This window comes from Rhea pennata, chromosome 14 (assembly GCF_028389875.1).
Source record: "Rhea pennata isolate bPtePen1 chromosome 14, bPtePen1.pri, whole genome shotgun sequence".
Taxonomy (NCBI): domain Eukaryota; kingdom Metazoa; phylum Chordata; class Aves; order Rheiformes; family Rheidae; genus Rhea; species Rhea pennata.
Window position 1 is genome coordinate 12,703,909 of NC_084676.1, and position 26,106 is coordinate 12,730,014.

Here is a 26,106-nt window from a genome sequence, read left to right on the forward strand (position 1 = left end):
CAAGAAGCCAAACAATTTTACCATAACATTTATCGATAGACCGTTCTTTCAGAATCACATTTCCGTTTCAACATTTATTTCAAAGGCATAAAAAGAAATTTCAAGCAGACTTTAAACTGTATTTTTTTCATCCATTATATTTGCCCCCAAAGTGAGAAGATTTCCATTTCGAGCCAGCCACGCAGCTATTAAGTGCTGTGGCTTGCCTCAACCAAACACAGCCTGCAGCCACCAGTGCCCAGCTCCAGGGTGGACAAGATCCAGGCTATCGTGGGCAGCTCCGGCGCGTTGTGTATACACACACGCTGAATCAGATGGAGAAACAAAGCATCCAAAATATCACTTAGGGCTACTAAATATCGGCAGAGCTTCCAGCTCCACAGACAGGGCCAGTTCGCCCAGAGCAGGGCGCCAGCCCAGCGCCTGCTGCAGGGCCCGTTCCTCCCTCGGGAATTTTGGACCCCGAGCTGGAGAAATGCTGTACAATGAGCCCAGAAGTTCTCGCACCTCAATTTCCTCCCGCCTTCCTCCCATCCCGCGGGGTCACTCGCAAAGGCACAGGAACAGCATTTGTTCCTAAAAGACGGGAAGCCGAAGACAATAGGATGCAAGCGGCTAAGGTGTGATACACACGTAGGATTGCACTGTTTTATCTAAAGATGGGCTTGAGAAGCTATGTTGGTAAAACAACAAAAAAATCCTGTGTGGCTTCTCCTGTTTCAGTTTCAACTGCTTCCTATTGATTTAACTTCCGCTGATAAAGTTACAGGGGCCAGCTAAGCCAATATGACTATTTTAAAAACAATGAGCATGTCCAGAAAGGAGACTGCATCTGTTTAAGTGCACTGAGGTTTAAAAATAGTTACACTGATGCAATTTCTGGGTGAGGGTGAAGCCAACCTTGGAAATGGAAGCTCAAAATGTGTAATATAAATCAACCCTAAAAGTTTGTCAAAACAAATGTAACTGCATAGCTTGCATACCCCAAATCAGACTTAATTTAACTGACTGGTTCTTCAGTGGTGCTAAGGTCCTGAACCCACAAAGCACTTTATAAGATGGGACTAGTCGTTTCCTTACTGTTCACTCTGTGGTTTATGGTTTTGCCAAATCCTAATATAACAGAAGGGCAGGTGGGCACTTTTTCTAAATTCATGTGTTGCTGTTAATCATTACCCTGGCCTCATTTTCTCTCTTGATCACTTTCTGATGATGAAGAGAGGGAATGGGGACTGTATCTTGCAAACTGGAAAAAGATTCTCTTTCATCTTCCATTATCACCAGAACAAAACCCTAAAACTCTTCTAGCAAGTATTTCTAGGCAGAACATAGGTCTGGAAGAAAGCTCCTGCGTCACAGCATCCAGAACCTGTAACACGTAAAAAGCCCATCATCCCAAGCACACTAACATGAAATTTGGATGTTCAGATGTACACATGTAGGCTGCACTGGCAAAGTTTAATCAATGATATATAACATTACTTTGCAACACACAGGAATTATTCTAGATGAAGCACAGAGTTGAATCTAAATCTAAATTCCCATTCCCCAAAGTAAATGCTGGCATTAGTTTAATTTTTCTGGAATCTTTCACTATCACAAAGAGGAAAAAAAAAGAAAAACAGAATTCTTCTCTCCTTCCCCAATCAGTTAGCCCCCCACACACACACGCACTGGGCGTAACAACAAGAAGTTCACCTGAGATGGACTCCGCAACAAATGAGAAATTTAGTTCATCCTGATAAAAACAGGAGCCTGGACTAAAATTAATTTTTAACTCAATTCTCTTTGTTCAGGAGAATTCAGAAAGTCTGCCCACAACAGAGAGCTCACAGTAATCGTCTTGCAGAAGCTGAGCAATCCATGCAGAAATACAAAGCAGTTGTGGCAGGGGCAGGGAGGGCCTGTAATACAGTTTCTACAAGGAAAATTCAAGTACCCTAAGAGGTCTTATTCCTCTTCTGATTTCTCTCACAAATTACAGGCTGCTCTCTAATGCAATTTTCTGGAGCCTGAGAATCATAAAGTCAAATATGAACAAGTCTAGTGGAAAATCTGTGACGCTAATCTTGGCCTACGTCGTATTTTTAACAGGCGCTGAATTTGTGTGCCGGATTATCCAGATGGCCATGCAGGAATCATCCTGATAGGATTAAACCTTTGTGCTGAACTCTGCTCCATCTGCTCTCAGAGGCTTGCCTATCGCTGTCAGAATATGAATTTTTAGCCCATGTCTAGCACCCCAACTGAAAGTGCTTGCATACCACACACATGCACATCCATCCACACATGCACACGCACACACATATATATATACACACATACATATCCTTAAGTACTTGATTAGTAACGTGAGATGAAGTTAGCCTGAAGTTTACCACTGAAGAAACATATTGGTTTTATTATTCATTTGAAGAACAAAGTGTGCAATATCTAAATTCAAACAAAAAAGCATTTTTGTTGTTGTTCTGGGACTCGTTCAATTCATTAAACCATAATACTGCCATAAATTTACAGATGAAGGCATGACTAAATACAAAGCAGCAAGGCTCTTCATCTTTGAAATCTATTACTATATGAGAATGTATGACACAATTTTGCTTTGAAGATATCATAGTTAAATATTTCAGATTAAAAAACAACCAGCAACAAAAGACATGCACAAACACAGTGCTGGTAGCTGTTATTTGTGTCTCAATCTAGTCACAGGCCAAGAACAAAAAGTAATAATCAGACCCAGCAAAAGAAAAGCTTATTCCCACTAATGTTGCTTTCTGCTTTTATTATCTATTAATGACAGTCTTTTGCATTCATTGTTGCAGCCTGCCAGATGCAGCAAAGATCCATATTCATCATGTGCAAAAATTCTGCTCAGGCAGGCTCCGTGACAGATCACACCGAGTTGCCTGCCGGGAGACCAAGGTCCGATGGATGGCCTCAGGTTTCTGGGCCCCGGGCCAAGGGGATAGGTAGGGATTCTGGCTCTTCTGTAAGAAAAGCACCTCAATGATCAGGAAGCTTAACTAAATCGCTGGCCTGGCTAGAAATATGCTACAGACTAATGACTATCTGGGGTGGGGAGAGCTGCATAAGAAAAATAAACACAATAATTCAACTGATATTATTATTATTATTATTATTTGGGAGGTTTGATTCAGGAATGCAATATAATACTCAGCCCATGTTTGTTATGGCAGCGGGACAGCAACGAAGGCAACGTGAGCTGAATCGCGTTTCAAGTGGAATCCTTCACTGCATCGCAAAGACTGAGAGACCCTTGTCTCTGCTGAGCAGTGTCTTTCATACGGCTTCCTTCTCTGTTCTTTGTGCTACACTGACTGGAAGGGTCAAGCACCTCCTCCCAACCATTTAGGTTTTACTTGCAAAAACACAAGCATAAAAATATATTTATAGTTCACAGTATCTGTCCAGCAATGACACCACATAAAACCAACATGCTGAAAATCTGAAGAGGGAATACTTTGGACTCAGGCCTACAAATGCTTAGAAGAGTTTGTTCGTTCAACGTGTCTGATAAAGTCATGCTATACTGTTATTTATTTATTTATTTGGGGCCATATTCAGACTCGAGGCATTGTAGCGCGTATAAAGTAAGCATCTGTCTCTGACTGGGCGAGTCAGACTGCCTTAAATATCCTCATTCCCTTACGTAATCAGCAGACGTGGGCAGGCACCTCTGGAAGCCCAAAGACCTGGAGCTCTTTGCTGGTTCCTGCAAGAGCTGAGGAACCCCTGTAGGACAATATCATAAACAGGAAGCCTCCTGAAGCAACCCACAGGAAATATTGGGCATCTGATATGAGCAGGCACCTGCCTCTGAGCTTCAGAGCAGACACCTCTGTCTGCTCGTGATGGAAGTGAGATGAAGAGGAAGCACCCACAGCAGCCTTCCATGTCACCATTCGTAGGAAGGTTTTCTGCTGTGCAAGGAAACAGACCAATTTTTCCCCAAAGGGCTCCTAAAGAGATTTGCTTCACCTTTGAATGCCACAAAGGGCCAAACTTAGTCAAATATTTTTTCCCTTTCAGCTCCTCAAAGAGCCCAGGAAGTTCAGCAGCATGCATGTACCAGGACAAACTGCTCCATACCCATGTGACCTCAAATCCCAATCCACAAAATAAAACTACAGCTGTAAAGACGAGTAGCTTTGTGGTCAGACCTGTGATTCATCTCAAATTCTGACCTTCTCTTTCAGCAAGAATCAGATAATATCAAGCCTATGAATCCCACATGAAACCCAGAATTTTGAACAAATATGACACGAGCTGTACATTCAGCCTTCAACAGCATAGACATGTCCCCCTGCCACTTCACAACAAAAACCAGGACCTCAGAAGAAAACACATTGTGCTTTTACAGTGAAGAGCTACAGAACTTCTGAGAGAGTTGCTACAAAACCATCATGAAAAGTTATTTACCAAAACATAATTAATTCTGAATTTACTCTATTCCTATTGCTAATAGATAGTTCAGTAATGGTAGTGCAGTAAAAAACACACATAGGCTCCTGTGGGATTTGAGACCAGATTTTTGAAGGCACCAGTTATCCAGTAGTTCCAGTAAGCACCTAATGGGATTTTCAAAGTACCTGGCAGACAGGAACAGAAATTCTGCACCCAGTTTTGAAAATCACAGTAAAAATCTACCTGAAGCACCCTGATGCTTTGAAACTGGGTTTTACATCTAAGAATTTCCAAAAATTTTGCTTTGGAGCACCTATACTTTTGGAAGACCACTTGGCCCGCAAAAATGGATATGAATTGCAGGAAGTCCTGAATACCCACTTTGTAAAGGACATGTCTGGTTGAGCAGCTCATGGCAGCCCTTGTACTTTAACTCGTAGATCTAAATGTTTAATTTCTTTTTGAAAGAGAAATTTAAACTGCTAAATTTAAGGCAAGTTCTTCATAAGACTTTACGGTTGGTCTTCTAAAAGAGCTTCCCAGCATACCCAGTTCACTCAGTGAGGCCATAAACCTGCACTGGTTGTATTATAGTCATGTTCATGCTAAAGATTTGCCATATCACAAAGAGAACTATAAATTCATGGAATAAAGGTGAGAAACAGAAAGGACTAATTGTGACATACAAAGCTTTCTGGTTATGCTCAATGAACAGTTCGGGCTGAGATTTTCAAAAAAACACTTTATGAAGTTGTAACATTAGCTTTAATGAAAGTACGCTTTTCCCAATGTTATGCACTTTTGAAAATCTTGTATTCTGGATTCGGGCCAAACATAAAGCCTGTCTCCATTCTAGTATTAATTATTAGTGGTTTATTATTATTTTTTATTACTAACATTAATAATTTTCATTCCAAACATATCACCTTGGTGGGTTCCATTTTCTGCTTCACTTTCCAAGTTTATGCTATTAACTTACTTCCTTGGAAGTGGAAGGGCTTTGTCGAACACTCATTTGGCAGGGAAACACTCTGCAGGCGCCCCACAATGGAGAGAAGAAGAGAAACTCGAACGCTGACACAGGGCTTCTCTCAACTCCAATATAGGCTGAGATGCAGAAATATTGAGTTCAGCATTTGCAAACTTTTGTAATCAGAATATTCCAAGCGACAATTGGTGGAGAATGTTTATCTAAAACAAAACTTTAATCCCGGTATTGCCAGCACTCAACTAATTCGGAACCTTGCCTGTAAATTCAACGTAAACAGAGTATTTTCAAAACTGCTGACTGATTTGGACTATTCAAATACTGTTCAAGTACTATTCAAATCTAACATGAAATATTCTGAAGTGGACAGATACCTGTAAACTGCTGTGAACATCATTCTTTGATAATCATGATTCTTAAAGATACATATGAGTTCTCAGAAATCACTAGTTCTTGACCTTTACTTAAAATCACACTTCACAAACTCTTCTCCTTTGTCCTCTGCTTAAATCAGCAGGGGAAAACAAGTTGTTTACCAACGTAACAACAAAGGTATCCAGTATAAAATTAAGCTAGATGAATTTGTTTAGAAATAATTATTACTCATGTTCTAATAATACAATGCTCTGTAATTTACTGGTGAGCACATTTGGGAAGGTTAGAAAACCAATGCCTGGCAAAACTTTGCTGCCTTACGGTGCACTCCCTCTCAAACGTTTCTCTAATCCTAATGTCATTCTTCTCCCCTATGATGCCATTGTATTAGTGTCATGGTGGCCAGCAAAGCAAATTGAAATGTAATGAATGCTCATTAGCTATGAATATTCATTGCCTATTTGAATGCTACTGCATGTTTTCCTGTACTGGTAGCTGTGAAGTTTCTGCCAAACAGAGTAGCTAAGGTTTTCCTACTTGCATAACTGTATTCTAATTCCTCTGAGGTCTACAGAAAAACCTCACACCTTCTGAAAGCTGTTGGTCTTCAAATGTGAATTAACTCTCCAAATAAGAATTAACTCTCATGCTGGTTGGAGAACTTTCATCTGCACTTTTCTCCCTTACACGTTTGCTGTAACAAACCAGATATTTTTGCATCTGTATCAAATTTTAAGAACAGTTTCCCTTATATTTTCCTCTTCTTGCAGTTTTGGGAGCACAGTTCTGAAAACTCCTTGGGGAAATTCACAAAATGCATGCTATCTTCATCCAGGTACCATTTTCCCGTGAATTCATGACATCCTCATAACAATAGAAGGCAACAACATATCACAGCATGACATCATTTAGAAATTTTGGGAGAAGGGCTGTTTTATTTTTCATTTAGTTGAAAAAAAATAAAGGGCAATTGCTCACAGGTAGAAACTGCGACACTTCATTTTTTCTAAAATCAAGGTGTCTCTAGCTTGTATTGTAACAATTTTTCCTTCTTCAGTTACCCATCACACTAGATCCCTGATGAGTGATTGTCAAGCGGTAACCTTTTCTAGCTGTGGTAATAGGATTACCCAAACTTGACTTATAAGGGGCTATTTCCATGGGCATTATGTAATAGCTATCCTTTTTATTAAAGGCTAGAATATTTCAACTGGTATCTATTATGCCTCCTGTAACATGGCAGCAGCAATTTTAGCTTCTATATCTTAGGAAACAATGTTGAAATAATGAAAAAAAATCACATTCAAATTCAAAATTCCAATATGGTTTCATGAAATACTTGTAACAGAATGTCGGAACTGAAGTTCTGGAATGCCTTCCCCAAATCTGTCACTAAAAATATCCGCTTCCCAGAAGATTTTTAAATCCTATTTTCATTTAGGTTCAAACTAAAAATAAATTTCAAAACATCAAAACTGTTGCAACCTGATATTCTAAACTTTTGAATACCTCTAGTTAACGGCTTTCTCAGGCTGATTTATAGTAACCTAGCCAAAGAGAAATAAAAGATTTCTGATTTCTGTTTGACATGACTGACTGCAAGAAGGCCAACTCCACCCATCCATCCAGTTCTTGCGAAATTCTTAATAATGTCTAAAGAAGCAGGGGGTCTGCTCCTTCACACAGCTGCTCTGCTCTGGTGATGATAAAAAAATTAATGAGCACAATTCAGCAGGGCATAATTGAGTTAACACAGTTTTGGCCATCTAAACTGGAGCTGTATGAATCAGAGCAGCAGAATATTTTGCTAACCTGGTGTATCCTAAGGTTTTACTCCAGAAGGGACCACTATGATAATATAGCCTGACATCCTGTGTAACGCCAGCCAAAACACCTCACCCAGCACTCCCTGGATGAGGACTTCTCAAGTCCCTAACCTCTCCCTGACCTGCGGTATACCTTTTAGGAAGACACCAGGTCCTGACTTAACATTTGCAAATGGCAGAGAATCTTCCACAGTTTTGGAAATTTATTTCAGTGGTCCCTAGCGTTAAGATCTGCTTGAGCTCATAGTGGAATCTATTTACCCACGAATTCTCTAAAATGAAGCACCTTAGCTTTCTGGTTATGTTTGGCCTCTTCAGGGGGGATGGAGGCCCTAGCTCTACCTGAGTAAACAAATTGGACTAATCCAGCCCTGGTGTGTTCACTTATATTAGAAAAGATTCAGCTGCAGGAAGTCCACAGGGCAGTGAAGAGGTTAATATTATTCACTCAGTGAGGTCAAGCTCCCAGAACACATAACAAGCCATTATGTAAAAAACTGCCTAAATTTATGAGTCACTGCATTTATGAAGGAACCGATATGAAAAAGACAACTTGGCAAAAGTGAAGAAAATGATTTCCAGCTTGAAGTTTTGCAATCCTTCAGTATATCAAGGCTCACTTACTGTTATTACTATCCATGTTGTGCAATGTTCTGAAAGTCACATTTTTTCCCTTGTGTATGCATGGAGATGTCCAACAACCCTAGGTATTCTTCCCTCATAGAAAATAAATTAGAAAGCAGAAGTAACTCAGAATAACATACAAGATCCCCTCAAGTAGAGTGGAAGAATCCTAATATTTTTTTTCAATATTTCCCTTCTAAATAATAAATCAAGTCCACTGCATTCCTCCATATGGAACAGTACGGTACAGAAAAAAACTGTGTGTTCACATTTTTCATATAATCACAAAAACAGGTTTAAGTGAAGCACTAAGATATAACAGGTGATTCCACCCAAAGATGCAATGAGACAAACATTAAAGTTTCTTTGTTTAAACTGGGCCAGTTTGCAAATGCAGCAGTCCCTAACTTTGATTAACAGCTTGGGAACTATACCTTCTGAGGTATAGTTCCCAATCCATCAAGCTTTGGAGATTAAAGTTATTTCTCAACTTGCTAATATTTCTCTCTTCAGTCGATATTCCCTCTTCTATTAACAATTTAATCAATAAGCACGGACATGTGCAAAACTGAGGGATTTGGAGTTGAAATAGTTAAAATGGAGCCAGAAGGGACATCATCTTCATAACACTCCATATCATCAAAAATGCAGGTTTTAATGCTGTGGCCATCTACAGCACAAGAATTAGGTCACTAAGTCAGATTTCTGAGCATCTTTTAGGAACCAGGAACTGCTGCGTCCAGCACATGCAGCTAAATTCAAGCAATACAATAACCTTACTCAACAATTCTGTTATAATCAGGCTAGATAGAATAATATTTAAAGGCAACCAGGCTCAAAGCTTAATTTTCGGTATTATCTTCTCAACAGAGTTTGTAAGGAAGAGAAACAACTTCACATTTTTATTAACCCAAATAGAAAATACATAACCAACGAAGACGCAGCCTAGCAATCCTTTTCGCTCTCCAATCTGAAGCTTTAATGGGAAATCTATACACGCGCCCCCCACGGTGCCTGCGGGCTGCGATTGCCAGCGGTGCAGGACTGGCAAGGGCAGGCCTCTAAACGCCCCACCGCCAAAGCAGATCATCTACTCGACATAAGCAAACCTGGGCACAGCAACTGCGATTCTTCCTTTACGGTAGAATGGTTTGCATCTACAGATAGGGAACAGCCTGGATCACTCACGGCTACCACGAACTAGGACACCAAAGCAAAATCCTGTCCGTCTTGGGTACCAGAGTAGAGCAACTGAATCATCCAGCCATGAGCTAACATTTCCAGGATCAGGTAGCCACTAGTGAGAGCTTCACAGTATGATAACTTATATTAAATACATACACATACATTTATATATATTTCATGTTCAAACAATGGTAGGGCACTACCGTGGAAATCATGGGGCTTTTTGCTATCTGCAAATTCTGACATCGCATTTCATAATCTGCCCTAACGTCCACCCCGCGCCTTTCTTCTTTTGCTGCTCAGTTGAGACAGAATCAAATCAGCAAACCTAATTTTTCAAGTGTTCTCCTGGAGAAGAGGAGGAGGAAGAAGGAAGAGAAAAAGAAATAAAACTGGCCCTTTAAAAAAAACAAGCATTTAAGCTGCTTGTCAGTCGTCTTCCTGACAAGGCCACTTGAATGTATTCAGGAGTATTTGCATAAATGCTCACAGTGAGTTCACCGTGGCAGCTAGTGCTAATGGTACATAAAGTAATTTAGTCACTTCTCTTAGGCATCTTGTCAGGGTGATAAGCACCCCCTCTTTGCCTTGTTGCATATTAGATCATTAGATAATAAAATGTTAGAGCATGCAAACTGACAGGGTCTCAGGGACTATCATTTTTCGAGGGCATTGCATTCTGCCAGTGAGGAAAAATAATAGAGAAACTGATGCTGCAATTGCCTTTACATTCTAGTAAAGCCATTCAAAGATTTGGGAAGAAAAAGAATTTTTACTTTGCTGCAATATGAGAGTTTTTAACCGGAAACTTTGCAGACATCTGCAGCGGTGGACTTCATGCTGGTAAACTTGAAAAGGGTTGTTGCAAACCCTGTCAAAATCCCCCTCCTCCCATAAGCTAGTCACTTAAATTGCATTCGAAAGGTTTTGCTTTTAAAATTGACACCCTGGGACGAACTACAAGCTGAAATATATTCTACTGGTCGGGGCCTATTGGCTCTTCTCTATACATCCTACTATATATGTACAATTTAGAAAGGTCAACCACACCAGCCTTCTGGTTTACCATAAATATAAAACAAGCAAGGATCCAACTATTTGTGAATGAAAATGTGATAATTATTGAAAGCCACAGATTGCTGTGGCTCACCCTATTTATACCACACAGAAATGTATGAAATAATTGGCCTCTGCCAGCTATTACTTTTGAGAGATAGATATATTTATTTGAAATAGGAGCTTCTTAACCCGCTGGTTTCAAGGAGGACAGTGTGTGGATGTGAAACCATGATCTAGGTTCCTAGTTATATTCAGAGAGACGAGCTACGGAAAGGAACTTTCCTTTTACTGCCTGACAAGTAAGATATAAATAGAGATGTGTTGGATGTCCCAAAAATAATCCAAGCTACCTGCTAATGAGATGGTAAAAACCCAAATGTGGAGAACTGGGCTCCTGAGTGGCTCAGGAGGTAAAACTTTCTTTCCAGCTTTCTGGCACCCAAAGTCTTTTTTAGGTGTCACATAAACTGCAATTCAATGTTTAAGAGCAGTATTTCCCAATACAGTTTTGTAGGGAAAATTAAGATTAATAAAACTAAGCAACCAGGACACCTCCTTGCTACAATGCCTCCTCGCCTTCCCCAACTCAAACCTCATGCAAAGACAGTCAGGCATTCATCATTATTAAAACCAGGTGTTTATGTTAAGGAGTTAAATATCTAGAAAAGTACACAAGAATACATTTGTCAAGGGCATATTATCGTTAGAACCCAGCATTTCATAACCTATGATCAGAAGTGGCTCAGCAAAGCAATAAACCAGGGCAAACTAGCCCCGACTCTGTTAGTTTCCCATCTCGCCATTTACAGATGTTGTTTAGGTGAATCTGTCCTCCTAAGCGGGAGGACAGAGAACTTGGAAAAAGGAAAGATGAACAAACTGTTTTTTCTACCTAAACTTGAGGCTATAATCCAAGGTCAAAATTCCAAAAATAGAAGGAAATTAATAATTTGGGGGACCCAAACTGAAGACAAAAGTTAATTTCAGTGGAGGAGACTCGTCTGTTCCAAGTCTGAAGTTCTTGGTGGCAGCCCAAAACGTCATTAGTATTAAATCCCACTGAAATTTTTCCCATTTTTTTTTCATTCAGTTAAATGTTTTAGACATATAATACTAACATTTAACATAGTTACTGGATGATTTTTTTGCTGTCTCCTGGACACAAACATGCACAGGATTCCTGGAGAGATGGATTGAAGAATTTAGCTTAAAAAGAAAATCCCTACCAAGCTTTTGGAAAGGGAGTAATTTTGTAGTGTAGAAATTGCCATTCAAAAGTAAGAATTTACTAGTGGTTGCTTTATGAGGTTGCTTGAGAGGTGCTTGGGAAAGGAGATTAGAAAAATCACCTTCCCCACCAAAATGTACACAAGGAGATAGTTTGCAGATGTTGACTTTTAATGGTAGCATTGCAGCTAGGGTTTGCATGTATATGTTATCCACATATATATAGCACACTATTATCTTTTTTGTTTCTTTTTGCTAACAGAACCCTTCAAGCAGTGGGAGTGGGAATGCTGGATGTGATAAAAGCAGATGCTATTCTTACACCGTGCACAAGAATAGGAATATTTACAAGTACGAGAAAGCAAGTATGACCAAAAGAATGCACTTAGGAGACTACAGCAGGGGGAGAAGGGGAAATAAAAAGATGGCATTCATTTTAGTAGCAACAGAAGTTAAAAAAAAAAAAAAAACAACCTTTTTTATTTTTAGGACTAGAGTTAATGGTAAGATTACGAAGTTGAATAGAGTGAAGTTTTCTTTTGTAATATTCTGCCTCCTACTAATTAATAAAGACACAGTTCACACATTCCTTATAAAAATTGAGCAAAAATTATGACAGCGGTTTGTTTATTAAATTAGGTTGTTGGCAGCACGAAAAAAATTCTGTAACATGAATTATGGCTGAAAATGGCTCATAGCCTACATAAAAAGTTAGAGCTAAATAAATACAGATGTAAGTTATGTTTATATAATGAGAAATGCTGCTGAGCTAAGAATTTTAGGTTAGTAAGTGTGAACTACAGCCCCGATCCTGCAAACACTTATCAATACACTCAACTTTACTGACACAAGAAGCCTCATTGATCCCAACAGGACCATATGTGTGAATAATCTTAAATAGATGCATAAGTGCTTGCAGGACTGATGCCTGAAAGCATGAACAGAATAGGATGCTATTTCCACAGGAATGCACTGAGTGGTAGAAATTCACACGTTCACCCATTTCTTGCTGTTGATATTTCTTCAGCATATCTAGTTAACATTTTTCTGAGTGGCATTCACTTTCCTGGAGAAAATTTTATCTGGTTTCTTCAAACTCTTTGGAAAAAGCTGTTTAATTATTCATCAGATCCTTGGCAAATATTTGTGAAACAAACCAGCATAAAGGACCAGTGCTTGCTACACTCAACAACTTCAATGGAAGCTGAGGGCACGCATCTCTTAGAGGGAGTAAGCACCTATTGAATTTAGGATTATAAACAGCTTTGAAGACAAAGAACAATTCTACCAAGCTGCAACAGAGAGAGGGGAGTAAAATGCCCTCTGTTTTTGTTTTGTTTTTCAGCAATAGTCATCAACTTTGAGGACAAAGAGCAAAACAAAACATTAATCAACTCCAGATTTTTCAAAGTACATTTGCACTCAACAACTCCCATTTGAAGCGGCTACAGTCACCAGCAGATGTTCTCTTCCAGGACCAGTTGATCTTAGAGAAATTACTGTCCCCCAGGCTGCTTCCAGCTATCTGCCCCCATCCCACCTTTGTGAATGTTCACAGTCCTTTCAGAACTGCCAGCTAAACTGACATGCAGGATCTCCAGCAATGCAGGTTGGCAAAGAGCTATTAAAACTGTTTAAATGTAATGAGCTTCTTCTTGGACTGAAGCAGACCAGGGAGCAATCAGACAAACATCTTAGCTGGCATATCCATGGCATGGAGAATAGCCTCCAGCAGGGAGGAGAGGCTGGCAGCTGTGCCACACCGGGAACAGCATCTTCCTCAGCTGGCACAGCTGGAGCCAGAAGAGAACATTTGTCCATGGCTTGAGTAAGCAGATGGATTTGCAAAAGGGCTCTGCTTTGATTTAGGGTAAATCAAAGGAACAGCTGGATCTCCTAGAGAGCTCAGCACTCTATAGATAGTAGAAAACCAATCTTGGTTTGGGTGCTGAGCATTTCAGAAAATATGCAACATCCTTTAGATGCAAAGTCAAAAATCAAGACGGCTTGGAAAATATCAGACTCCAATTTTGGATGCTGAATCGAACTAACCAAAGGGAAAAAATGTCACGTTTCACTGACACACAGGACAGATTCTGCACCCATGTTTGCCTATCAGTTTGTCATTTCACTACATTTAGTGCTGACCTACTTAAAACCTCCACCTTTTGTCTGGAGGCCAGTGTCTCTAAAGTATCTGGTCCCAAAGGCCTGAACTTTTACAGGACAGTTTGAAGGCAGAGGTCAGAGACAGAAACCAAATAAATCCACATTTAAAGTAGCAATGCCAACCAATGAAAATGATATGCCTACCATGTTCCAGATAAGAAGGCGTACCTTCCGAGGGATCGAGTCTTCGAGCTCTCCGCCCATGCTTGGAATTGTTGTGTACAAACATATTGTCCGACACTGCCAACACGTGGCCATCGACATTGACTGTTGTAGACACCACAACCTGCAAGCACAAGAGCAAAATGGAGGAACATTTAGATATACCCGTATTTTTTTTAAGCAGCATAGAGTGTAATAAACTTGGTTAAATAAATAACAGCTGGGAGCTCTAGAAAATTGCATCGCTATTTCGCATAATAACTGGTGCTTATGCTGTACAAATCTAACAAGAGACGCTATTGATGAGCGGGTCTTTGGCATCGAAAGCTTTTGATGCACTTTTAAGTCAAATTGCAGAGTTTGTAGCTGCACGGCAGACGGCACACTGCTAACCATCATTTTAACAAGAGGATCTTTATTAAGTATTTTTCCCCCCTATATACAAGGGCAGCTGTGTTTCACCCTAAATTATCCTTCAGCTTCTGTGCTGAAGTAGATAGAGCTGTTGACATTGCAAATGAGAATCGATTCCGAAAAGTGTGTTTTGTGAAGCTGCAGTGGGAGTAGTTGTATTCCTTCTCCCACCCATTGCACCTCTCTCCCTCTGGTACAGGTGCTACAGGTTGTTGGACTCAACCATATTTCTCCTGTGCCGAGCTTTATCGCAAGGGGTGAATGTTCCTGTACACGTGCAGGTTTGACACAGGGGACCTGATCTGCTGAACACAACCCTATTCATCCTGCATTAGTATTATTTGTACTTCCCAACTTATCTCAATGTCAATATGTAGAGTTTTGTTTGAGCGTTGCTGTGGCTGCAGGATCCAGCGTGCCCGCTTCCAGGATGATGGTGGAGAAGCTGGCATGATGCATGGCAGCTGGAGCAGGAGACCCAACTGCTCTGCTGTGCTGGTGGCCTCAGGGACCAGCATCCACGAAGCTCAACAGACACAGCCTGAGAGGACAACCCTACACTAAACCATCCAGGCTGAGGCTACACAAGCCACAAACTGCAAAGGAGGAAACAGGGCAGGCGCAAGTGGCCTGGCAGAGCTGCGAACTCATCACAGCCTGTCTCCACTCCACGCTCCAGTCGCTCGGCCCCACAACCTCCCTCGCTTTAACTCTGCCATCCCACTCCCTGCCTTTGGCGACAGCTGCCCCCTTCCCAGCACCCTTCCCCAAAGCGCATCCTTCCCAGGGTTTTACCCCAGGCAGGGATTTGGGCTGCAGACGGCTGCCCGCTTGCCAGGAGCACGCGCTCCCTTGGAGAACTTCGCCTAAAACAATACGAAGAAATGACCTACACTTCTCCTTATATTAAACGGGGAAAGGGATTAAAAACTGAAACCCACAGAGATATGTTTATTCATGCGACCTCTTACAACCAAATATAATAATTGTCTGTTAATTGCAGTTTCAGCTCCCACCTCATGCTTCGACATGTGAAACAGCAATCAGCAGCTCCTGTTTAATCCACCTATTATGTTGACTAATTAACTTTGCTCGACAGTTTATTTCTTCCTCCATTATCAGCCCCTGTCAGCCGCAAGCACACTGCCGCAAAGGGGGACCTCAGCCCTTTTGATTGATCACCGATAGATTGACATGCAGATTAATTTAATTAGAATCACCTCACTTGAGAAATGAAAGACAATGGCAAGGGGGCTAATAGATCTGCTCCTATAATGAGGCGAGCCTCCAGAGCCCCGGCAGAGGATTTCTGATTTATTTTGCTGAATTCCCCCGTCGCTCTGAAAAGCTCTTGCTTTAATTGTTCTTGGTTTTGAGAGGCTAAAGCCTCTGAAGAGGTGAAATGCTTTACAAGGATTGGCAAACATTGCTCCAACTCTCTCAGGAAGCGGCTGCCTCTCAAAGTTGGCCGAATAGGGACACTTAAAGGATCGCTTACAACAATTCAATTTTGCCACTTGAATAGGATTGAAAAAATTTTTCTCCGCTCAGCCCTGACCACCTATAAAATGCCTAAAAATATAAAGCGAGTGAAGTTGCTAAATTATCCATAGCTGATCCAGGAACGCTTTGTCTTTAAAAAGAGGAATACAAAAAGAGAATAGTTTACATCGACAGGTTCCTGAAACAGCCCCTCAGAGAGGCATCGCAGGCAGTTTTTGTGTGTTTTAAGTCAAAGATATTAAAATACAGAACAAATGATTCAAAAGTTCTTGCAGATGGGAACTTTGGAAAAAGAAAGCACCAAACATGGAAATCAAACTAGGGGAAAAAACAAACCCTATATACAAAATTCCAAGAGATGTTTAAAAATAACTTATCCATTACATTCCTGAGGAATAAAGTTTATGATATTTTCAATAAAATATGATATTATAAGTGGCTCAGGGTTTGCAGTCTTATTTGTGCACTTGCAACCATTGCAAGTTCTTTGCAACTGGGATTTTGAACCAAGTTCTTCACTGACATTGCCTGTCATAGCCCCATGACTCCTATCGATCCCTTTCTTCTTCTGCAGATCTACTCAGAGGCATAGGAAAATTCTTAGAATACGGGCCACAGCCTGAAATATTTTTCCCAATAACACCTCGAGTCCTAACATCATATAGGTACATACAGATTCCTACTGAAGCTGATCAGTCAGGTGCCGAAACTTTAACCTTCGGATGTTTCTAGGAATAGGATCTATGGCGTAATGTTAGTAATAGTAATTTAGGTCCCAAATCTTTAGAAGACTTAAATATGTAAGTAGCTATCTCTATATACATCCTTTCCTAAGGAAGGGCTCAAGAAAACAATCCTAGTGCAAGCAATTTTATGTGAGTAAATTTACATTTTTTCCCCCCTCCTCAGCTTTCCAAAACTGTTGATGCAAGATATTTTGAATTACTTAACAGTGTCTTCCTACTTACCTCCTGAACAGAGAGTATGATTTACTACAAAGAGACCACATCGGTGTGGTTCTTCAGTGTCGTTAGCAGAAGAAACTATAAAAGGAATCCCCAAGAGAAACTGTTTCTAGTCTCAGGAAATGCAGAAAAAAAGTGGTTACTCTTATGTGTCTGTCTGAAAAAAAATGATTATTCATAGTGCACCTGTAAGAAGCAGCACGCACACACTGCCTAATTCTTAAAACACAAAAATCTCATTAATACAAAAATACTTAACACACATCACCCTAACAAAATATTAATGCCCTAATTATTAGCAGAGAAAGAATATACCTTGAATATTGTGTGCCACAGTTACATACTTGGGTTGCTTCAGAGCACTTACGTACTTACGACTTATGCTCATATTTTTAATCTAAAAAAATACAACACTCTGCTCATGTTCATTTTGAAACGACTGGGATATGTTCAAGTTAAAGCACATGCTAAAACTAATTTGTGGAGAAATCATAAAATTAGGGGGAGGGGAGAGCCAAAGTAGATGTGAAATGGGCACCGAGGCATCCTAAAACACAGACCATAGCGAGAGGCAAAGGCACACTACAGTTTAATAAATGATTAATGAGGTGCTGACACATTAATGTAAGCACAGGGACAACCAGGCCTGCCAAATCTCAAACCTTTCCAAATTTTGTCAACAAAACACAGTTTTAATTTGGGACAGGCAAACATGGAAAATGATTTTGAGCTTTAGCTTCAGCCCTTCACAGATTTTGACTCTAAATCCTGTATCAACACCAGAGGAGACAGAGGTATGAAAAAACACATTGGTTTACAACTTTGTTCAATCAAGTTGGCACTATCAACTGCATTAACATATCATAGTTCTGTGAATTATTCTGCCTGCCATTAAATAGTTCAGTTGTGAATGCCTTGGAGCTAGTTTTAAAAATAATAATAAAAAATAAATAAATAAATAAATAAAGAGAGAGACCAGGAGCCTGGAGATCAAGCTATTTATCCACATTTAGCACTTGGCCTGTTTATTTGTTATGGTACCTCACCTAATATATCAAAATTAAGCATCGCATGACTCCTCATTTTTAACCACAGCCCATTAAGCTTTGCCAACTGATTAAGACATAGCATGTTTCTGTGCTTTCAGTTTTCTTCGATGGATAGCGAGGGCTCTGATATTTTTTTTGACATCCTCAACATCCAGTGACAAAGACAGAGAATATCTGATTATGATGATTTCCAGGCTTGAATTGTCTTTAGTGTTTAACCTGTAACTCCTGTGTTTGCTGCCCTTGCCACTTCTTCAAAACTATACAAACATGGCTTAAACAAAATCTTTTATTTTCATCACCGCTTGGTAACATCATACAACTTCCTTATTCTGATAACTAAAAAAAATAAAAAAAAAAAAAAAAAACCCTAAAAAAAAAGAACTAAAAAAAAAACACCACTCTCACTTTAACAAGGCACTTAATGTGCCTAACTTGGAGCACATAAGTACAATACATTCAGAATACATTCAGTAATTTTGCTCACGTGCTTAAGGACAGGCTGGGTGCTTAATTACCTCATTGAATTGGGCCACAGCTCTCATTGCTTTTTTTTTTTTTTTTTGTGCCTTTTCCTTCTCTGGGGATGGAGCCTTGCATGTCCAAACTCCATTATCTGGGATTCATGAAGCATCATCTCTGTCTCTTATGCAAATTTGCAATAAGACACAAGTGGATTCAATTCAAACATGAGTGGCAGCGTCCCACAGAGGCAAACTACCAGCCTAGGCTGCGGAAGAGGTTGTGGTAACAGCCCCAAACAGCATGGCAATTTCTAAGTGACTTTCAAGGTTTTCATAATAAATGAATGTTCAGGGGTTTATACAGTGACTCAGTCTCAAAAGTTTTCTCTAAATGAAAACTTGACATGTGTCAGTTTGCAAGTCGTTATATTAAAACAAGAACAACAAGATAACTGGGCCACCTGGGTTTCATTAATTACAATAACATATAAAACTGTTTAGGTTGTACGAATGACTTTTCAGCATTGAAAATCTGGGCAGAGTTCACCCACGATACCACCTACTTATTAATTGCTATTACTACCACTCATCGTGGCACTGCAGTCCACCCCACCAAGCCTGGTGACTTGAAGAATGCATGAACTCAGGCATAGCAGCTGCTCCTCGGGGCTTCCAGAATAAAAAGGCAAAGCTGGGCAAAGGTGAGTGGAGGTGATATCACCACAGCTTCTGCACCACTGGGCTGATGAAACACCCAGAGATTAAATAACTTTCTCAAGGACGAGTAAGGAGGCTGCAGCAAAGCTGGATGCTAAACTCAGTGGACTTGAATCCCTGTATAGTACCTGACTTGGTTTCCCCTATTTGACTGTCTTTCTGCTAATAGAGATACAATGAACACAACGAGGGCTAGCCCTGTACAAATGGTTCCAGTGCACACTTTTACTGGCATTTGGCACAAGCCTTGACATTTCAAGCATGCAGAGAAATGCATTTCCTTCCAGGCCCACCACTGCTTTTACATTAGGCTTACAACACTAGTGTATTTGCATGCAAAGTTCAGGGTAAAACTTCCTAACTCCTTTTTTTACATATATCTGAATGAAGATTCGCACACAGGTCTCCTGAATCAACATACCCTCTGCCTCCTCCCCGTGCTTTCTTAACCTCTTTTAGACTACAGTATAACCAGACATGTCCAGCTGCAGACAAAAATACTATTATGGAGATTTTCTGCAGAATCTTAGATAGTATAAGACTAGTGTACCTGTCCCTTTGCTGTTTTGTCCATGAAAAACACAAGCTGCTTTCTAGTAACTCCTACCAACTTTTGCAGACTGATGTATGATACCACACTAAAAAGTGGACAAGTCCCTGGGCAGTGTGACATTCAAGCACAGATGAGGAAATAAAAGTCCCTAATGTTGGGCAAAGAAAAGGGCGTGCTACTATTTAAAAAGTATTTGGAAATATCTTCATCTGGTCTTTTTAACCAGGCCTTTGACATAATTTTAAGATCTTTCCAGTCAGTGGGAATATTTCAAGAGCCCAAGGTAGCTGACAGCAACTCCCCAGCGAGGTCACAGGGACCAGGATTTCACATGGTGCCTATACAACATTTGCTACCTCCACAACAGTGTCTCAAATTGTGCACCATACTGTCAAGACACTATTTTTATTCTTGTACCTTTTCACCCAAGGAACAATAAATGAAACTCTGACTCTGTAGGGTCTGGCTATTTTATTTTCAGTAGTCCATTGCTAAAAGAGCAACAAGTTTGGTTGTTTCATTTAAAAAGAAAAAAAAAAAAGGAAAAAAAGAGAGAGAGAGAGAAACAAAAGCAGCTATTGTAAAACAATAAGCCCAGGCATTTAACAGAATGCTACAAGCTTCAATACCACACTGTATTATAGTATGAGCGGTTTGCTCTGCTGAAAGTGATTAATTTCTGGAAAATGCTAAGGTCACACTAATTGACATGACCTGTGTAATTAAGCAGTCTCTGTTTACACATGGAAAGCTCAACTGCTGTGAAGCTGGGTTTGTATGACAGAATGTCTTTACAAGTCAAGAGATCAACAACCTTTCTTATGTCCTACCTCCTCGCCTACACCGGCTCCTGATTGCTGTTCTGAGAGAACAGGCAAAGGCATTACCATATGAAAATCAGCCTGTATCCGGGGCGAGTACAAAACCAACAGAGTGTACATATCGTGAAGCAAGCTCTGACAAGCCCCAGGGGTGACTGCCTGGCCTAAATCTCCGTGCTGGTAAGAGTCCTTTCCAAGACAACACTTTCTTCTTCAACGATAACACCCACTTGAATCACCGGAAAAAAAAGGGGGATGGAGGGCGGACGCGGGGGACAAGCCGAGGGCTCTGCCATCCTAACGCTGGCTCTTACACTGATTAAATTATTCCCTGTGGCCACATCTCATCAGTTCTGCTCTCCTCCTATGCTCAGGGGGGTAGATAACACCTCCCTCTACCTTCTAGTGTTGTTGCAATTAAGCAGTTCAACAAAAGATGTATGTTCTACATATACAGAGTATTACCATGTACATAGCATTTAGCACTTGTTTTAAAGAAGCAAAGAAGGTCCCAAACTACTGCAGAAAGCAGCAGTCATCTTTTGGAGTCTTCTGCCTCCAAAGACCCATGCAGTCTACAGGACAAATCTCCATCTTCCTCTGATCCTTGGGGTAAATTCTCATTGAAAGAATCTAACATGTTTCCTCCCTGTGCACTACTCCCCTGAAAAGGGAAAGTCCTTTGGCTCTTTAACCCATATTTTTATTCAGTCCATACTCAGGTAAGATCACTGGCAGAGTCAAACTGCCACGTCTCCAACAGAGGGGCTTGGAGTAACTATTTCTCACCATTGCCACAGCACCAGCCTGCTTCCAGCACTGGAAAAGGCCAGTGCAGACCATATTCCCAAGGGATGCTGGTCCTCTTAATCCCCAAAGTGGTCATGGGCATACTTAGACATAGCATAAGAAATATATGTGGCTACCTGAAACTGTATTTATACCACAGCAGAGAAATACTAGTCCAAAACATCCCAAGAAAGATATACCCAGTGGTAGGGTTTTTTGTTTGTTTGTTTTAATACAACTGCTGACTACAGGGATGGACCTTCACCACACTGATACAGGCTTATGAGTTCTTAGTGCTGCATAAAAATAACTCTCAAAGTGGAGAACGCCATGGTGCAAGCAGAGTCACGAGCCTCGTTTTGTTCCTGGATTGTCCTTACACCCTCCTCTGCCCCTTCCAACAGGCACCGTGCTCGCTTGGTTTGGCACGTTTACGTGCAGGCAGAGACTTCCTCGGGCAGAACCGAGCATCTCGGAGCAGGGTAGCCCCTTAACCTCAAACAACCGTAAGGTCATTTTGGTTTTTCCTTCTCATGTTTTTACATCCTGTGGAGATGGCATTAGTGAGTTTTCTTCTCCAGAGCAAGAAAATCCAAATACTTCCTGCCAATTCTGCTGGGACGAGAAGCCCACAGACATTATTCCGTGACCTTAGGTTTTTAGCATCTTGCAGTGAATTGCGAGGCTAGTTTGGGTCAAACTACTTCTGTCCCTAACAGCTGATTATTTTGAAAGGAGGAAATGTGACTGACTGACCTGAAATCGGCGCATGTCTCGCGGGTTTCCTGCATTTTTTAGGCAATTTTGGTTACATTTGAGAAAAAATTTCAAGAAGAACCTGTGGAAAAAGAGAAAGGGTCATTAACATCTTATAAACAGTCCGTAGTAGTACCATGTAACATCTGTGCATTTGGTCCAACACAGCCTTATTTACATTAGTAATCCTAACTCAGACAAATTATCCCACTGACCATCCGTACAGGGCGCAGAGCTCATACAGCCCCAACCCAACAAAACTTTTAAGTACGTCCTAAAGCTTTAAGCAGGAACTTAATGGATCTGTTGCATCAGAGCCGTTAAAGTTTGCAAAGTCAGTCCCTGTATCACTTCAAGAGGCCAGCCTCACAGTGCCATCCATAGCATCAAGGAAGTAGGAGACACGTATTTTTCAGCAGAAAGAGCACACAAAAAGAGCACGGAAGAATGCTAGCCAAGAGAATTCCCTTAGGTATAAGTGGGTTTTATTTTACAAGTTCACTGTACTGTGCAAATTTTGATTTAATACAAAAATACTGAAAATGTTCCATACAGTTGAAATCTCCCTTCCACAATTAAACCCAATTTGAGCATAAAATTAATGCTCAAACTGTGGTTAGTGGAAGACCAAAAACTCTGAAAGAAGGAGTTGGTTAAAAGCCTAACTTCACGGAAAAATGAAATATTTTAAATGCAGTCTATTTCCTGACCATGCACAGTTCACTGAAGGAGCTATATGACCCTGACATATATCTCTAAGAGAAGACATTGCATTTTACAAAGCCAAATTAAAAATCAAACATTTCACTGAAAAAATATTTCTTTCAGTGTTATGCACCAGTGGACTGTAAACTCATAAAGACAAGTCAATGAATAACAGTGGGTCTCAGATTCCAGGCTTCCTCCTTGAGAGCCAAAGTTTATCAACCTTTTGTCCAAAATAAACTACAGACTAAGGTCTACTAAAGCTCAGTTGTGCAAAATTTAATCCTACAGCAAGTTTAAAACCGAGCGGCACCAGACAGAGCAGCATTATATTTGCAATAACCATCAACTGACTAAGCAGGCGCTAGTCTGATCTGTCTCCATATACAAGAAGAGGGGAGGGGATTGCTTGATCCTGTTTTGCTTGAACTTGGAAGGTTAACTTTTATAAGCATCCATCTTTAACACCCCAACTGAATGCTGCATCAGCTGAATCTGCACATGTTGCCAGCAGGAAAGGCGAAGTTGTAGGGTAAACAGCTTCAGAAAACCTCTTTTTGATGAGTAGCAGTCTTTGCCCTGCTCTAGTTGGGATGCTGCCTCTCAAAGAAGCAAGTCTGGGTGCTTCTTCTTGTTCCTCCATGCCAAGAAAGTCATACTAGGCAAACTGCTGCAAGGATAAGTCAAAACTACAAGGGGCTGCTTTCATTAAAGAAAAGTAAGGTAATGAGGGAGATTACAAGATGTGAGGCCTGTGATTATCAAGGACTGGATCTCACGACCCCAGAAGTCCCTTCTAGTCCCATCTTCCTGTATAAGAGGAAGCAAGCAACATAAAAGAAATAGCCGCCACCAAACTCGAACAAGGGATCGGAGAGGCTGGGTTTGTTTATGCTAAAATAAAGGTGGTATAAGCCATTACATTTGCTCATCAAGTAGGTTCTGATATTCAGTAACTGAAAGTTGGTGCTATTTGTTGTACGTGTGTGTCTTTTTAAGCCTCTAATGGCCAGCTGTGACAGCCTGCCTCAGATTGTGTAGAAGGAGCTGTCAGCACAAATCTTGGCATCTTGAATCCAGACAACTGCTTGCCACCAGGCGAAGGTTTGTACTTGTGCCAGAAAGGATTTTGAGAGACAAGCGAATAGGGCATTAATTCCGCCAAAGAAAAACGAAAAGCGAGGAGAGTTCAGGATCTTACACTTCAGATGATGGCTTTCCTGTCAACAGCTCGTCATTTAGCTCGTGAGCTATGAAGGGCATGGACATCAGATCCCTCTTGCCCTAAGCTGGCCCTGTCATGCGAAATGCTGGCAGAATCCTGAGACCACCCCTCCGCGCAAGAGTGCTTGCTGAAATCAAAAGCCCAGCCATCTGTTGGGAGGCAAAGACATCCCTGTCAGCTGGTGCCTTGAGCCTCCGACAGGCCCTTATGTGGCAAAGTCTCTCAGAACCACTTATTCTTCAGGGAGAAGGCTGCGCTGCCCCGGGGCTTTGCTGGGGAATTCTTCCGAGCTTTCCCGAGCGCGGCAGCGAGCAGCTGACCGCCGCAGCTTGCGCTTCCCCCAAGGAATGCGCTACCCGGAGCCGAAGGAGAGAGACGTAATAGTTAAAAATATCTGTGCTCAAAGGCAGCGTCAAACATGCAAACGCAGAAAACACCTTCGCGCTGTAGCTTTGTGCTGCACATCCAGACACCGGGCCACATGGATCGGCAAGTCCACTCAGGGGCCCCCAAAATATACGGGAAGCTCCTTGCGACGCCCTCTGCTGAAACACTGTGCCTTCATTTCCCTCCCAAGCTATGTTGTCTGCCTGTTTAATAAGCTGATGTCAGCTCAAAGGCTCGGAAAATCAATACAGAACACAAGAGCTGTCTTTTAGGGTCTGCAAACCCTAATCCAAAGTTTCAAATTGCGCATTCTGCTATGTCCCTTGAATTCTGCAGAAGTTTCATCCAAGTGAACTGCAGAATAAGTGAAGCTCATCTATTTAAACCTATCCCAAAATAAACAGGCAAGTAGGAAAATAAAAATTCCTTCGAATGCATTCAACTCCAGAAAAATTAACTGAAAAAAAATCCACAATATTTTCAGAAGAACGTTCGCAACACCAAGCTTATACAGCCAAGTTTGCTTATCTTAAATTAAAAAAAAAAAAGTCATCAGTTTATAGAACACGTTCTGCCAAGCACTGTATTTTTATTCCACTGAAAGACAAAACAAAACAAAGGCTGCACTTTGTTTTGGAACACATCAGGGTCTGATTCCCTGGCTACGTGAATATTGTCCCACACTCATGTAAGAAGGTGCTGAATGGCTCCTGAGCTGGCACAAAACACACCAGCTAACATTTGGCAGGAGAGCCGACATGTATGGAGGAGGACATGGCGTGAGCGGAATAGCTTAATTCACGGCGTTCAGCTCACTCGCTCAGTTCCTCCTTTTAACTGCTAGTTCAGGTGCATTCTCCACCTTGAGTCCAATTCTGGCAGCCCTGGTCATTAGCAACACTTCACTCTGCAAATATTTCAGATTGAGATGGACAGGATGAGTCCAGGAGAAACACAAACAGAAGTGTGCCCTTTGTAAGCATAACTTGCAGCCCTGCTTGTGTCTAACTTCTCCAGACCAGGTTATTTTTTCAGTTCTAACTTTATCCCTATTTGGCAGGAATCTACTGCATTAATACTAACCGCAGAGGATATATAGCATTAATACTAACCACCAGGGTCTGCAATGCATTCCCAAGATGGAAAAAAAAAATGTGCAGAACACAGGAGCATCAATAAAATCTTCAAATTTTTATTCTCTCCAAAGTTATGTAACTGCTAAACACTGGCTCCTCTGGTGCACAAGCTTCGGGCATCAATTATACTCACATCTACCATTAAAACTTTCTTTTCCACACAAATCAAACAAAAGGTATCTTCTGACTCCCTTCCTACAGCCAATAAATGAAATACAGCGTAACTGAACTCAGCTTTTGGCATTAAGGCGAGAGTGCCCTCTGGAAGCCCGGCAGAACAGCACGTGCCGCTGGCTGGGCACCACCACAAGCTCCAGCCCTGCCGCCACTCTGCAGGCCCTGCCACCTCACAAGCAGCACCAGGGATGAAGCTGGGCCACAAACAATCCCCCTCACCCACACAAGCAAGTTTTAGGGCAAAGACTGCATTCCTGTTTTGCATCCAAAATCACCAAAAGCTCACACAGTTTTTCACGATGCAAAGCAACAACCACAGAATATTTTGTGTCTCTGTAACTTGGCAACTCACCTAAACACAGGAGCTACCTGAGCTGGTGCTTTATGGATTAACCCTGGAAGGAG

The 26,106-nt window shown here is 41.1% G+C and overlaps 1 protein-coding gene across 8 annotated transcripts in view; it reads right to left on the bottom strand.

Annotated features, from left to right (window-relative positions):
* Positions 1-26,106, bottom strand: part of EBF1 (EBF transcription factor 1) — a 269,357-nt gene that overhangs the window by 82,862 nt on the left and 160,389 nt on the right. For 5 of the 8 annotated variants that reach the window (XM_062587649.1, XM_062587653.1, XM_062587648.1 and 2 more), the window contains exons 7-8: positions 22,072-22,153; positions 14,023-14,164 (exon numbers count right to left, since the gene is read on the bottom strand). In XM_062587649.1, the coding sequence (XP_062443633.1) occupies positions 14,023-14,164; positions 22,072-22,153 (224 nt within the window). The remainder of the gene's footprint in view (positions 1-14,022; positions 14,165-22,071; positions 22,154-26,106) is intronic. The other 3 variants (XM_062587651.1, XM_062587650.1, XM_062587656.1) reach the window with 1 other exon arrangement.